The 16,561-nt window shown below is 43.8% G+C and overlaps 1 protein-coding gene across 4 annotated transcripts in view; it reads right to left on the bottom strand.

Moving 5' to 3' along the window:
* Nucleotides 1-1,236: 1,236 nt before the first annotated feature.
* The window catches only part of LOC149320071 (metabotropic glutamate receptor 5), a 324,541-nt gene continuing 309,216 nt past the window's right edge, over nucleotides 1,237-16,561 (bottom strand). For all 4 annotated transcript variants that reach the window (XM_089512865.1, XM_089512869.1, XM_089512868.1 and 1 more), the window contains one exon: nucleotides 1,237-3,019. In XM_089512865.1, the coding sequence (XP_089368991.1) occupies nucleotides 2,176-3,019 (844 nt within the window). In that variant the 3' untranslated portion in view covers nucleotides 1,237-2,175. The remainder of the gene's footprint in view (nucleotides 3,020-16,561) is intronic.

The following is a 16,561-nucleotide window of genomic DNA, read 5'->3' as shown; positions in this document are numbered from 1 at the left end:
GCCCTCCTATACCTTGGTGTTCCTCCCTTCCTCCCCAACACATCTCACTGAGACAGCCACCTCACTCTGCTTATTTGTAGGGCTAGCCTTTACTGTATATAGAAAACCCAATATAATTTAGGTAGGCATGATCTCTCTATCTGTACCTGATGTCTGTCTCTGTTATTTTTCTACTGGGTGGGGGCTCATTCAGAGCTTGGAAGAGTCTTTTTTTCTTTTCTTTTCTTTTTTTCTTTACAAATTTCAGTATCTCTCAGCCAGTAATCCAAAAATGTCCCCCTTTCAAGCTCTGGTCAGATCCACATATACAGGAGTTCAACCGGTTCCTAGACTGGGGCTCACCTGGGCAACTTCTCACAGAATTAACTTCTAGCCACACGACAAATGATCCACCAAAACTGAATGCTGCATAAAGCAGTTCCTATGCTTAGGCAGTTTCAAGCAGCGGCTGTACAATCCTGTATGTACAAGATAGTGGGCTGCCATGTCATGAAGAAATCCCAAAAGCCCTGGGCATCTTCTGCCATTACTCACTCTCATGAATGATCCATGGTGAACAATGTAGAGAGGAAAGAAAGCCAAGTCACAACCTTTTAAGCATCTAATAAAATAATGAAATAAAAGTTTCTATGTGCGTATTGAGGGAAGGGATGAGCTCTAAGGACATTTTTTAACCCACTGAAATACAGTGCTCCCAAAGCTTAGAAAAGTAACGTGTTTTGACTATAATTCCCAGGACCCCCTAGCTTGGTATATGGGGGATTCTGGGAACTGTAGTCCAAAAGGCTCTTTTCCGATGATCTACCCAATTGGCCATACTACCTTGAGAACTAAACTAGAAGGATGCCATAGCCTCTTGTATCACAGTTTCCTTTCATTGGCAGAGACTGGGCAGTGGGCTGGCTCTTGTCTCCCAATGAAAAGACATAGTGGAAGGACTTGGTGGGAAGGAGCTCACACTGTCTATCTGCCTCCATAGAGACACCTATCAGGAGAACAATCCCAAAAGATCAACCTCTTTCCTAAGGATTAATAGACTATTGAGCCTGACAAAGGTTTTGAGCTGGCAATATCAATGCAAGAATTGTCCATAAAAACACATTAATTTCACTTGGAAACACAGCTATAGCTCTGCAGCATCACTAGAAAGAGAATCTTCACCTCGACATTTTGCCCTGATCCGGGAATTACAAAACAGTACTCCAGAAAATATTATTGTTATTATTATTGTTGTTTGTTTCTTTTTTGCTACTCCATTATTGGCTGGCAACATGGTGAAATAGTCAGGAAATCCTCCTTGAATTCTGTAGCTCTGGAAGAGAATCCAATGTTAACAAAGGGGAAAAAAATAGATACTTAACTGAAGATATTTTGTTTTTTGTTTTTCTTGTACACAAATCTGTCAGATGAAATGTCTTTTGGAGAGCCCTCTGTGACTGCAGTCATTGGCTGCAATGTGGAAAAATTGCGCTTATCAACACATGTGTCTACCGCCATGTAGATGCATTTTAGCCAAAAAAAAGTTTCATAGTTACACAATAGGTTATTATGGGTTGAAATCTTTCTTTAAAAAAAATGAACGAAAACCTTCAATGGAGACACACGAAAAAGGGAGCTGGATTGTTTGGTCCCAGGTCTTAAAAGTCTGTTAGAAAATGTACATTCAATGTTTTGGTCTTCCATGTCTTGATAAAAGATCAAGGTTCACTTACAGGTTAAGGAATCCAAGTAAACAAGCACTAGACAGCTACTTAACGTTGTCTTCCTTTTCTCCCTCCTCATCACAACGATGTGTTGAGGATTCATTGTTAGACACTAATGCAAAGCACTTAGTATGTAAGTAATTTAGGAGACTCCTTATAAGCCCTAGGAAATAGGTGCTGTGTGTGTGTGTGTGTGTGTGTGTGTGTGTGTGTGTGTAAATGCGTCTATCTTTTCATTTTAAAAGCCCACGTTTTTAAGGCCACAAAATCTGCTAAAAGTTTGTGTGTGTGTGTGTGTGTGTGTGTAAAATAACATAATACATCTGTCATTTCTCTTTCCTCATCCATGTTTCCCCCCCAGGATGACCCATTACTCTCACTGTGTCTATCAACACTGGAGAACCTGGAGGCCTAGCCTCCCTTCCCTATCGACCTGAAGCTGTCGAGATCCAGGATTGAACGTCAACTACATTCACAAAGAAGAAGAACTCTGAGCATAATCTCTTATAATAAGTGAGTCATATTTCGGTGATGAGGGCATACAAAGGGCAGATTCGGATGCTGGGGAACTGGGCGAAGCACTCCCGGAATCAACAGAGTCCCTGAAAGGGGAGGGAGGAGTTAAAGCCACCAAATCGTCAAGCTCCGGCTTTGTCACCACCGGTGTTTCCACCGAAGGGCCCTCTTTGACGCTGTCACAAGAGTCCTTTCTGGCTGATTGGGATGCTCCATTCACCTCAATGGCAGGGAGTGGTTGTACCTCTGCAAACGTTGTCATGGTTGTAGGAAGCTGGATCTCTCTTGGGATCAGGTAAGAAGAACACAGAGGAGTAGTCCCCATGGTTCCCGATGTTGGAGTAGAAAGCATCATGGAGTTCAATTCACTGATATTGGCAGTGAAACGGGTCACCACACTGCTGATTTGCTCCATCAGAGAACCTTGGGAGGAACTGCTCCGCTGGGCTTGCTCTGACTGGAAAGTTGGTGCATCGTCTTCGGTCCGGCTAAGCGAGGCAGTCCTCTGGCTCACTGTGCTGATAGGGGAAGGAGTCTGAGCTCGGTACTGAGCTGGGTAGTGTTCTTCTGCTTCGGAGACATCATAAAGTGTTTTGGCACTGGTCTCAGGAAAGGTGGTGGCAATGGTTGTGCTACTGCTGTGTCGGCTACTATCTGTGCTTTTGGAGAAAGGCTTGATGACGGCCGTTTGGTTGGGATTCTCCTTCTTGTTGATGTGAATGGAAAGCCGCTGCCAGAGGTGGGCTCCTCTGCTCGTGGTCTTCTCATTCTGAGCCCAAGTGACTGATTTCCCATTGGAACTGCAACATGGAAGAGAGGAAGAGAAAGAGAAAGAGAAAGAAGGAGAGAGGAAGAATTTAAAGTTTCTATACAGTTAAGGGTATCATAGTATCCCTCAACCGTAGCATCCCAGAAAGGTTATTCCTGCAAAGCTGACTGTAAAAAATGCATCTGAGAAAGTTGGCTAAAGTCTACAAAAGCTCATGCTATCAACTTCTTTCTTTCAGTTGGTCTCAAAGTGCTACAAGATCACTTTGCATACTGAATAAAAATGCAGATTGATATCAGAAGAAGAAAATATTCAGATAGACAAAACCAGTCATTTGCCATCAAAACCAGACCATGAGAAAGTTCTTTTTGGGGGCTAAAGTTAGGAGAATCCTCCCATGCTGACTGGGGATTCTGGGAGTTGTAAGCTCCCTCCCAAAAAGTAACCTTCCCAAGCTCTGTTCAAAACATACCACCATGCTACTTAAATGAAATATTCCTGCTATCAAGTGCTTCTTTAGCATCTTAAGGGTAGGGAAAGGATCTTGATGGCCATCCAACCAATTTCCTGCTCAAAGCATGAAATCCAGAGCATAGGATGTCCTTGAGAGAGAGTCTCTCATCCTCTACATGGAAGCCTCCATAAGGAAATTAGTTCACCTTTAGATATTTCGTTCTACTGTTGAACCCTGACTGTTAAAATATTCAACTAAAAGCTACCCTTCTGAAATGCCAGCCCATCTTGGTCTGTGGGGCAGCACAGTACTGTACCTTTGCCATCATCCAAGTGGCAGCCTTTTAAGTACTTGAAGAATTCTATCATATCCCTATACACTTGGTCTCTTTTACACATTGTGCAACATGTCTGGGTCCAGTCATATAAACAGTAGGAATGATGAAGACCAAAATTTTGTCAGAGGAGAGCCTTCAGAATTCCTACAGCAATGAATGGTGTGGACAAATGTACTCCTTTCCCCAGATCGATCTCTCTATTTGTGTCCTTTTAAATGTCTGGTTTCCAACTGGTTCTTTAAACATTTGGGTTCCTTATTCCAGAGACTAGAACATGGAACAATGGATGCAAGCTACAGGAAAAGAGATTCCACCTTAACATTAGGAGGAACATCCTGATAGTAAGAGCTGTTTGACAGCTGTTTGACACTCTTCCTCAGAGTGTGGTAGAGTCTCCTTCTTTGGAGGTCTTTAAACAGAGGCTGGATGGCCATCTGTTTGAGATGCTTTGATTGTGAGTTCCTGCATGGCAGGGGGTTGGACTGGATGGCCCTTGTGTTCTCTTCCAACTCTATGATTCTGTGATTCTACGAATGTGGATGCAACCACGGTGTATGAATCTAACCCTTTTCTATGTCTGTAAGCTAAGAACCAGTTTGACAGTGCATTGTATTATAACAACTGGTGTTCTTTCTACTCCTCCTTCTGTCTACATCATTTCCTTTCTTGCTATAAATCCCAGCAAATTTTGGATTTGTAACATCTAACTGATCATGAAAGAGGAAGACCTATGGTTGGGTGATATGGGCAGAGATTAATTGTAGACTTTAAGGATGCAGCCTGAATATAGCTGTGACTATTTTAATTCAAATAGAAAACACAATTTCTATTGTATCTCACATCTGTATTTCCATTTATCTTCTGTAGCCTCAAGATACCAGAAAGAAAATAATGTTGCCCTTTGTTTTTAAGAGTCACAGGTTCTCAAATTAAGGGACTCAAGAGAAGGCCCCAAAGAAGTGGCATCCCACTGCCCCCTTCCTCACCAGATCGGGGCTCCAGCAACTACATGTCACAGCCCCAATCTGGCAGTTTGCCAGCACTTAAAAGAACGACAAAATGCTGCTCCTTAAGTGCTGGCAAAGAGGTGTCCTTGCCAGGGTGGCAGCAGCTTTTCAGTACTCCTTTGGTGCAGTGTGCATCCACTCTGCCCCGAGGCTGGCATCAAACACTGGTCTGTTCAGCCCCTAAGAAATCTTAATGTCAGTGTTTCCTTTCTCAGAGTATATCCAGAGTTTTTCTAATTTCATTCCCAGCTCTCACTTTTTCTGAAGTCATTCCCTGTTCTCTTTTGGTAAAACACTTCTTATTTCATCCATGGCAACACCTTGTGAAACCTTAGAGTTTGTAGTCTGGTGTGGTGCACCTCCCTACACTGCAAATCTCAGGAATCTACTGTTACCTTAGCTGTTAAGGTGGAATCCTAGCACTATAACTGGATAGTATGAACAAGCCCTGAGTCGTAAGACAAGATTGGAGTGGGACCATGTGGTGTTTTAGGTGCTGTTGGATTACAGCACCTCACCAGCATTCCTCACCATTGTCAAAGGCTGATGGGAGCTGCCATTTAGGATATGGTTGTAAGATCTTGGGGCTTAACCGTGACTTTCCAAGTGGTAGACATGGGTGGAAACGCCCCAGATTTAATGGCAGGCTCAGCTGCAAGCAAGAAGAAAGGGCTGTGTGAAAGTTTCCAGCTAGCAGAGCAGCAGTTTACGACAATGTGCAAGGCTTGCTTGATCAATTGCTGCAATATACTTCTCTGGTGTGTGTGTTTACTTATTTTTAGCTTCCTCATTCTCTCCCAGTGGTTGTTTAAGTGAGGAGGACTAATCCCTTTATTTCTCTTTGATCTAGGAATGTGCCCTTTAGCTAACATTTCTGTTGCAATTTCCAGTCAGGAAAATATGTTCTCTCTCTCTCTCTCTCTCTCTCTCTGTGTGTGTGTGTGTGTGTGTGTGTGTGTGTGTGTGTGTGTGTGTGTGATTGACAAGTTGTGAGGATCTGTGTCTGGTACTAATGCATTACACTTAATGGCATCACTGGGGCTCTCTCTATGTCTCAGATTTTGGCCTGGAAATCTCAGGATTTGGGATTGGAATTGGCAACCTTAGTCCAGGAACATGATTCCCACCCTTCAAAAAGGCTTTCAGAGTGCTTGGAGCTCCAGAACAAAGACAGTGAACATTTTTCAGTGTTTGTGATGTGCAATTAAATTACACATCTCCCACATACCTGCAGTCTAGGATTATTTAAATTTTTGTTTTTCAAAAAGAGAAAGTTTCTAATGCCTAGAGAATATTGTCTGTTGGTTAATGATGATGATGCTCCTGGTTTGTTGGGAGTTAAATGTTTAATTATAGATCACCTGCCAGATTCTGTAGAAGTGTGGCACTTAAATAACCAGCAAGGGCTGCGGACTGAGGCTCGATCTACACTGCAGAATTAATGCACTTTGATAGTGCTTTAAGTGTCATGGCCCAATGTTATGGAATTCTGAGATTTGTAGTTTTGTAAGATATTTATCCTTGTCTCTCAGAGAGTTCTGGTGCTACAGCAAACCACAAATCCCAGGATTCCATAGGAATGAGCCATGACAGTTCAACTGCATTAATTATAAAGTGTGGCAGCAGCCCAAGTCTCCAGTTGGAGACTGCAACCAGAAGCTGGGCTTTTTGCCATACAAATATACAGAATGTGAGCCAATGCGTCTTTTATTACAGCATCTCGTGTCACATTTGTGTAGCATGTTAAGCCTCTATTCATCCCAAAGTGCATCTGTCATAAAAATACCAGAAGCATTTCCAGAAAACTGAAGGCAGAAAGAGTTTTGATCCTGCCCTTACTCACCACGGCCTTAAGATACATGTGTCACTCATGTTGCCCATACGAGGGGAGAGGGTTACATGACAGCCAGTCAGATCACATCACTGGCTTTCTCTTCAAGGCAAAAAACAGAAGAGGCACATGACAAATAACATGAAAGCCATGCTAAGGTGTCCACTTTCACATCACTGAGAAGAGGAAATGAATCTTCCCCAGAAGAGGCTGTCAATCTGCATAAAATCAATCCATGCTATTTTATATGCAGTGGCAGGTTAGAAATTTGCCCTGTCATTTAAACAGAAATGCCATAGATCTCATCCAGAGCTTGGAAATTTGGCTATTTGGACCACAGTACTGAGAAGCATCCACCTACTGGGGATTCTGGGAGGTGTGATCCCAAAGGTAAATTTTCCAAATGTTTTCCAATCTCATTTTAGTGGGGAAGGCTAGGATCAAAGATGTTCTATCAGCCTGTTCAGTCTGCTGTCGACATATGAAGAGTTCAGGCCTCCTCAAGGACCCATGGCTCTCCTTTCATATGGTTCTTTAGCTATGAATCAGATTAGATTTGGACTATAAAGAAGCTAGGCTTGAATGGGGGATAGGTTCTCAAAGAACAGAGTCACAAGATTCTGATCTGAATCCCTCCAAAATGTGTTTCTCTTGAGAGGTTCATACAATTGTTAACATTTCAGTTGGGTGGTTTTATTTTTGCCCTTGCTGTCAGGGCAAGGTTATGGGCTGGCCCTACTGTTAGGTGCCATGAGCCTACTGGTTCTGCAACCCTTTGGGCTTCTACCTGTTCTCCATTTCAAGGATAGTTGGTTGTGTGTGTGTGTGGGGGGGGCACATGGTTTATCCTGTACGTTCTAGCTTGACTGGTACTTTTCAAGTGCCTGAGGTGTAATGGTTTGACTTTTGGATTAGGACTCTAAGTGCAAGACACACTGCAGAAATTGTCCAGTTTGAGACCACTTAAACTGCCTTGGATCAATGCTAGGGAATTCAGGGAAGTATAGTTTTGTGAAACATTTAGCCCTCTCTGTCAGAGAGCTATGGTGCTGCAATAAACTACAATTCCCAGGTTCCCCTAGCACTGAGCCAGGGCAGTTAAAGCAGTTTCAAACTGGATTATTTCTGCAGTGTGTTTTGGAGCTAAGAGACTACAGTTCAAATCCCTGTTCAATCATGGAAAATCACTGGGTGATGTTGGGCAAGTCACATTGGACAGTATCACATGGGGAAAATCAGGGGATTAAAAAGCCATTTTCCCAGGAAAGTCACGTGATCGTGGCAAAGATTTTCAGATGGCATTGCAGTCAGAGAGTACCTATCCCAGGAAGAACCAGGAATTCTCCAGCAACAAACCATTCATGGGATTTCTCCATGAATTATTTGTTGCTGGAGCATTCCTGGTTCTTCCTGGAAAAAGTCCTTTCAGATTGTGAGGTCATCTAAAAATCTTCACCGTGATCATGTGACTTTCCTGGGAAAATTCCTTTTTAATCCCCTAATTTTGCCCTGTGTGATAGTGTCGATTATCTCAGCCTCAGAGGAAAGCAACAGCAAACCCCTACTGAACAACTTTTGCCAAGGAAACTTCATCGTAGTTTTATCTTGGAGTCATCATAAACCAGAAATGACTTGAAGGCACACAAGAGCAAAGAACAAGAAGAGATCCTTCCTCCCAATTCCCAGTGATCAGTAAGGTTAAGTAACCCATTCCTCTTGTTCTTTCTCTAGGTAATAAAGTGTCCTGGGCCAACCCGGTGTGAATTGTTGGATGCACTTCTGGATACATCTCTGGGGGAGGACTCATATGTTCAGCCTCACTCTTTGGCCGAGTTGCTACTGTGACCTCAGAGTTCAAACAGTCTCCACTGGTGATGATTCCTGTCTTGAGGACCCCAAACCTAGTGGTGGCAGCAATGGGAGTCATTTTAATTCCTCACAATGCCCCAAAGAAGCATCGGTCTAGGACCTTGTGGGAAATCAATACGGTAGGCTATCACTCCCACCACCAGAAAAACATATTACAAAAGGAGAGGGAGGGGACCCTGAATACATTTTTCCAGGGGCCCCTTGAGCCTGGAACCAGCCCTGAAGAAAAGCTGAAGGAAAAGGCTGAATGGAGACACAGGTCGAAAACACACTGTAGAAACAAAGCAGTTTCAGACTGCTTTAACTGCCCTGGCTCAATGCCAGGAAATTCCAAGAGCTGTAGTTTTATGAGGCATTTAGCCTTCTATGTCAGAGAGTTCTGGTGCCCCAATAAACTACAATTATCATGATTCTCTAGCACTGAGCCAAGGCAGTTAAAACTGGATTATTTCAGCAGTGCGGTTTGGATCACAGTTTTCCTTTCATTCTAGCTACTTCCATTACAACCATTTTCCTCCCCCCTCCCATTAGCCCTTATTTGTTGTGTTTGGTTCCTTTTAAAAGTTGGTATGGCTCTATCTTAGCCATGGGAGCCATAAACTGACCCTTCTTAGGTCTGTGAACCCACCTCAAGAGGTCTCTCTGGAGAACCACTTTTGTTCCTGGATTTGCTTCTGTCCTCGCAGCTCCAGGGTGCATCCACACTGTCAAAATTATGCAGGATTGACACCACTTTAACTGCCATGGATCCATCCTACAGAATCCTAGGAATTCCTTCAGAGCTGGTACCAGCACTCTTTGGCAGAGAAGGCTAAAAACCTGGTAAAACTACAAACCCCAGGATCCCATAGGATGGAGCTACACTGGTCATCAGAACCCACTAAGATTCCCTGTCTTCTGACCATATGCCTTCAGCTAGTGGTGACTGATGGCTCCAATTGGTGTGCACCCACTCTGTTTTTGTATCCAGAGCTATCCAAGGTCCTGAACTGTACCCTGCAAATAGGTTTGGCACTTTGGATAGTTCCTTGAAAGAAAATTCACCACCCTCCTGCTGTTAAAGCTTCCAGCTGCCACAGACCTTGAGCAAACAACAAGACAAGTGACCAAAAATATAATTTTTAGTGGCCTCTCCATCCCACCCTGGTATCAGGCCTGTGTTCTTCTCTGATGGCTTTCAGGTCACCTAGTGACCTTCTATAGCAGGGGTAGGCAACCTTTTTGAGCCGGGAGCCGGGTTGCTGTCCCTCAGACAACTGGGAGGCCGAACTCAAAATGGCGCCCGGAGCGGCGCGGATAGGGTTGCCATAAGTCAGGCTCTCCAAACCGGGATAAGTGTAGAACAAATGTAGGACAAAATTTTCAAACGTAGGGCACATTTTTTTAAAATGGAGGACACGCGAAAAAAATTGATGATTTTTAAAAAATGTTAATATAAATGCATGTTTCTTAGGCATGATCAAAATGGAGGACATTTGGCATTATTCCTAGACAGATGGCAGAAATGTACTTCCCTTTCTGGCCAAACACCAGAAGAAAAGGAGGAAGAAGCAAAGGAGGAGGTAGAGGAGAAGAAGAAGAGGAGGAGGAAGAGGGGAAAAGGAGGAGGAAGAAGAAGAGGAAGTAGAGAGGAAGAAGAAGGGGAGGAAGAGGGGAAGAAGAGGAGGAGGAGGAGAGAAGAGGTGGAGAAGAAGCGGAGGAGGAAGAAGATGAAGAAGAAGAGGAAGAAGGGGAGGAAGAAGAGGAGGAGGAGGAGGAGGAGGAAAGGAGGCAGAAGAAGAGGAGGAGGAGAAAGAAGAGGAAAGGCTCTTTCCCCTGCCTGGCCGCCTCCGTCGCTGGTGGAGGAGACCAGGCAGGGGAATGGGGCCTCGCTGAGGTGAGGCTCTTTTCCTCTGCCTGGCTGTCTCCATCGCCGGCAGAGGAGACCAGGCAGGGGAACGGGGCCTCGCTGAGGCGAGGCTCTTTTCCCCTGCCTGGCCCCCAGCGGAGGAGACCAGGCAGGAGAAAGGGGCCTCGCTGAGGTTCTTTTCCCCTGCCTGGCCGCCTCCGTTGCTGGCGGAGGTGACCAGGAAGGGGAACGGGGCCTCGCTGAGGTGAGGCTCTTTTCCCCTGCCTGGCCGCCTCCGTTGTCGGAGGCTCCTTTCCCCTGCCTGGCCGCTCTGTTGCTGGCGGAGGACAGAGGCAAGGCTCCTTTCCCCTGCCTGGCGAGGCTCCTTGCTGAGGCGAGGCTCCTTTCCCCTGCCTGGCCGCTCTGTCGCCGGCGGAGGAGCCCAGGAAGGGAATAGAGCCTCGCTGAGGCGAGGCTCCTTCCCCTGCCTGGCCTCCATCACCGGGGGGTGGGGGACCTGGGACAAAGGGCAAAAAGGGGTGGGACCATGTGGACCCGCCCCAAACCAGGAAAGTCCCACCCCAGGCACAGAAGGCTGCGGCAGGGGCAGCAATCGGCAGCAGGACCGGGCTGGGGCCGGTCCCAAGGCCTCACTGGGCCGGATCCGGCCCGCGAGCCGTAGGTTGCCAACCCTTGTTCTGTAACCTGTTAGTGCTATCCACTCCACAGGTTGTGGCCTACTCTGATTGCTCCCATGCAATAGAGGTTGGAGAAATGTGTGTGTATGTGTGTGTGTGTGTGTGGGGGGAATCTGAGGAATTTTTTTTCCCCTTAACCTGATTAGGGAACTTTTTCTCAGAAGCTAGATTGATCAAATGTGGCCCTGCAATGTGAGGATTTTCTTTCTTTCTTTCTTTCTTTCTTTCTTTCTTTCTTTTTGCAAATACATGGGCTTCTTCGCTTATCTTAACTTTGATCACAATACCTCATTGTCAGAGATGCTCCACTTAATAATACTGATGTATCAGGTTGAAAGAAAAATCACTCATGTACCAAAAATACAGAGTGTGTCAAACTTTTCATGGATAAGATTGGCATGGCATTTTAAGATCACTCACAGCAGTTTCTTCCCCTGTAGACTGTGCCCAGCATTACAACTTATATTACACTTGTATCTGCAGAAAGAAAGATGTGGAAGCTGTTCCTTACCTCATGAAACAGCTGTCATGAGGTCAGCTTTACCAATAAATACACAAACAAACAAATAAATGCATCATAGGTACATGAAATGTGTAATTTTTGTCATTGAATATCAGACTATAAACCTATGCAAAACTGCTCCAAGGATTTGAGTGGGTTGGTAATGAATGGGTACTAGCCAATCTATGGTCCAAAACACACTGAAGAAATAATCCAGTTTGAGACTGCTTTAACTGCCCTAGGGCAATGCTAGGGAATTCTGGGAACTATAGTTTTGTGAAACATTTAGCCTTCTCTGTCAGGGAGCTCTGGTGCCACAATAAACTACAGCCCCCAGATTCCCTAACACTGATCCAGGGCAGTTAAAGCAGTAATGCTATGAGTTTTCCATCAGAATTTTTGTGAATCACCTGGATTAGAGTAAATACAATATCTGGATTTTACAAAAAATAAAAATAAAAATATCCATGGGGCATGTGTTTCTACAGGAGCTGTAATGGTTAAAGAAATTTAGATGATGGTCAGAGGTGCCAGGGGTCTACTCACACTATACAATTATAGTGCTGTTATTCTAATTTAATTTCCAAGTTTCCAGCCTATGGAATCCTTTGGTTTGGAGTTTGGTGAGGTAATGGAGTACTCCTGCTGTGAATTCTAAATACTCTTCCAAAAATATCAGAGCTCTATGGGATGAAGCCATGGCAGTTAAAGTGGAAATGGGCCCCAGGGCTCTTGAAGTCTCTGTCCTTCTTTCCCACTTCCTGCTTTGTTTCCTCACAGGCACCAACATTGACCTAAATCTTAGTAGAGAGAAGATAAATGATGAGAAATCTCTGACCAACAAAGAATTTCAACTGCTTCCCCAAGCTACAGATCCCAGGATGGTGTACGGTAGAGCAGGGATGCAAATTTTCACATTTTTCACCCTTGCCTACCAGGACTGATAGGATCGGTAGCCTTGGTCCCAGTGTGAGAGAAAGTGAAGGTTTCTGAACAGTTCTCAAGAGGTATGCTCCCTTTGGGAAGTCTCTCAGGGAATTACGCTGTGTAGAAATACATGCTCTTTTTCTGTGCAAAACTTGTGTAGCAGTTGGCTTCTTGTCGTTACCAGTGTTGTCCAATAGCAATATATTATTAATATTAACATTTAAGGGGTGTTGTTTTTTTGCCTCTTTCACCTGCTTTCCCCCCCTTTTAACCCCCCCCCCCCCCAAATAAAACCCTTTTCATGTGATTTCTTTTTTTTGCATAAGTAAGTGTTCTGGTTGCCAGTGCTTTGTTTTAACAGGTAAATTGTACGGACATATGATGGTACTCAGTATGATCAGTAACCTAGAGTTACTGATCTGTAACTGGACTGTATTCATTAAGACTATGTGGTCTTATAGGAGGCCTGTGTAAATGCCTCCCCAGTCCATCTGAAGAGCCAGTTCCCAGACTGGGCAAAGGAGATCCATTAAGCTTCTGATCCAAAAGTAAGGTGGAGGATGTTTCCACTCCTGCCACACACAGGTGAGCATGCCTGTAAAAATCAAGTGAGCAGACAAGAGCCCTGTCACAAGTCCTTGCTTCAGCCTTGCTCACTGGTGAGAGAATGTGTAAACATCATTCTCCTTGAGCCCCAATCGTAAGCAGAATGGACTTGATCTTGCAGCTGGCTCTTAAGGGGGGGCTGAGGAGCAGTCAGGCCAGAAGATGTTCATTGGGTCCTGTTTGCATGGGCAAGATAATCTGGTGGCAGCTGACCTACTGCTGACACTTGACCCTCTATTCGCCATAGCAGCTGTCTGCTTGGATGTCTCACTGAGACATGCTTTGCATATGCCACTGTCATTCACTTGATTCTGAGGTCAGAACAAGGCACCCAGTTCCAATCTGGGTGCCTCATTCTGATGTCAGAACAAGTGACTCACAGTGGTAGTGGATGTGCCATATAGCTCAGTGGGATGTCCCTGCAGATGGTCACCACACCATGGGAACTGAGAGCTTTGGATCTTCCTGGAAGATCTGGAGTAACAAGTTAGTTTCTAAAAACTGTTTTATAGCTGTTATACCCTGGTTCTGGTGCAGAATGTGTCAGATGCCATTCGGACCACTTGCACCACAACTGGGGTTTGGGATGTGTGTTGTCCAAATAGGACATCACCAGAATGGGGAGGGGGAACAGAGCTTTCAGCCCGTGCAGACAAGGCCTTTGATGTACTAATTCAAAGACATACCATGTTAATCAGGAAAATCAGAATGCAAAGGGAGCAGCACCTCTGAGACTAACTGAAAGTTAGCATGAGCTTTTGTAGACTTAAGCCTACTTCCTTAGATACATCTCAAGTCTACAAAAGCTCATGCTACCAAAGTCTGTCTATCAGTTAGTCTCAAAGGTACTGCAATACTCTTTTGTATATAGAAGTACTAAGCAGAAGGTCTAGGATTCCAGAAAACATACTTTGAACATTGTGCCATAGAGGAAACTAATCCATCTGTATAACAGGAAACTCACATTGTCCATGAGAAGCAGCTGTGGTTTTGCACCATGTTATAAAACTGATTTCCTTATGAGGCAACTGCTGCAGAGAATACCAGTGGAAAGCACAATATGGCAGGCATTGCAAAAACATGAGATACATCCATTCATGATGTTGGTTGTCTGCAAGGCACTTGTGGTGTGAAAGAAACAATCAGCTGTCAGCTGCTCACTAATCGCTTTCCCCTTCCATCATATAAAATCAATTATGCAATGGGATGTTTTATGAGGCTGTCAAAACAGAGAGACGCCTTGGTAGCGCTAGCATGATTTCGGCTTGAAATTATTGACTTAATTAAATGCAACAAATAAGCCACTGATTAATAATTCATATTCTGTTTGCCAATAACCCACATCCTCGATGAGACATTGTGTCTGCAATGCTAAGTCACTGGAGCTGTAGACCTTAATACTGTCCCCATATTGGCACAGATGGAAAGTAATTGGAACAATACAAGTTGCTGGTGCCTGTGAGAGAAGGGCTAACTTTTTTCTTCTTTCCTAACCCCAGTTCTCATTATTATTATGGGCATTCATATGTTTTATTTACACTAGGGGGTGCCCTCCAGATGTATTGAACATCAGCCACCAGAAATCCCAGTCAACAATGTTAGGGGTGATGGGAATTTTAGTCCAAAATATCCTAAGGCCAAAGCATTTCTACCCCTCCTTTACACATACACATTGAAGATAACTGCATTCTTTTCACCAAAGAGATACAGGGAATGCAGTCATTTTAAGGCCAGAATATTTATTTACCCTCTTGGTCTACTCTATACAGTACACATGTGTATCAGTTTGGATGTTAAGATCCATTTTTCATGGTTATCAACTCTGTAACTGTTCCAATTTGGCTGGGATAACCCTGATTAATTCTTTGTTATCCCACTTTTTCAGTTGCTTTAAAATGTCCCAATTTCTTTCTCCACTTCCCACTTTCCTTCTTTGTCCTTAGCTGACTTCAATAGCTGCAAACTGAGTCCGAAGTCCAAAAAATAGTTTGCACTTAAGTAACTCGGTGGGGAGAGAGGACAGGATGGGGTGGATTTTTGCCCATCCCAGTATGCTCAGCCAAAAGCTTAGCTGCTGCAGTTTGTCTGTTCTTCACTAAGAATAACTTTTGTCATTGTGACACACTTTGATATTACCTGGTCACACATATCCTGATTTTCATCTATGAAGTATTATGTTGAAAGGCTGGAGTGTTCATCCACATACATGAAGACTCCAGAGTCCCTCCACAGGACTTATTGACAGCTGTCCTATGAGGGTAACCACACATCATGTGCCTATGTTTCAGCACACTGTCTGAGCCTGGCATTGCTCCAGAATCATTCCACTAACACTGACAAGTCCATGAATCATGAAGGAAGGTGAAGATGACCCTCAAATTAAGGACCATGGTATTAATTTCCCTAGACTCTCTTTTAAGTCTTTTTGATAGCCCTTGGAACAAACTGTGACCTATGAAATTCTTGCATGAAGCTTTTCAGAAAAAAGCCTCATTGATTTTAAGTCATATTTATTTCCACATAAATGAAATCCCTAAATCATACTCCATTTGCTCAATAGCATGCTGTTTTTGAGCTCTACCAAAGTGGAATTTATTATAGTATTATATTAACGTTTCCATGAGGGAAAATATATACAAATGATGAGAACTGTGTATGCCAGAGAGGAGAGTTATATTTTTTAAAAATACATATCCTGTACTGTCAAGAGCAAGAGTAATTAATATCTGCATGTATTTTGCTTTCCCAACAATTTACTGTGTGTTTGACAACTCAATTGCTTTTTCAGAACTGATCGATCTAGTTGAGGTTAGAAATAGACACAACAACAGAAGAGAAGGAGGGAGAGGTAGGGAAGGAGGCAGGGAGAGGGGGAAGAAAGAGAAGGCACAGAATAGTATATGGATCATCAAGAGGTCAACAAACAAATAGAAGCTTCTGGTCAATCCAGAGAAGACAAGTGAATGAGATCAAATTTTGTACACATTGTCCAAGCCCAACAAGGCCAAAAAGGTGGAACGGTCATCGAACGGATCATCTGAACAACCCAGATGTCACCACCAAAGGTACATATTGGCATCTGTAAATAAGCACAATTCTTATGTTTTTAAGTCTGGCACATTGAGAATCGCACAAGAATCATGGTAATGTAGTTGCTGAGATTTTGGACTAGGATTATGGAGATCTAGGTTCAAATTTCTGCTCAGCCATGAAGCTCAGTAGTTGACCTTGGACCAGTTACTATCTTTTTATCTAAGCTGCATCTGCACTATATAAATAATGTAATTTGATGCTGCTTCAACTGCAATGGCTCCATGCTATGAAATCCTGAGAATTATAGTGTGTCATGGCACCAGAGCTCTCTGAAAGAGAAGGCTAAATATCTCACAAAACTACAAATCCCAGAATCCCATACTATTAGGCCATGGCAGTTAAAGCAATGTCAAACTGCAGAATCTGCATTGCAGATGCAGCTATAATCTTACATGTTTGCAATGAGGATACAGCTAGGGAA

Source organism: Sceloporus occidentalis, unplaced genomic scaffold (assembly GCF_023333645.1).
Source record: "Sceloporus occidentalis isolate IW3139 unplaced genomic scaffold, rSceOcc1.0.p SCAF_2, whole genome shotgun sequence".
NCBI lineage: Eukaryota > Metazoa > Chordata > Lepidosauria > Squamata > Phrynosomatidae > Sceloporus > Sceloporus occidentalis.
This window is presented reverse-complemented; position numbering and strand designations above follow the sequence as displayed.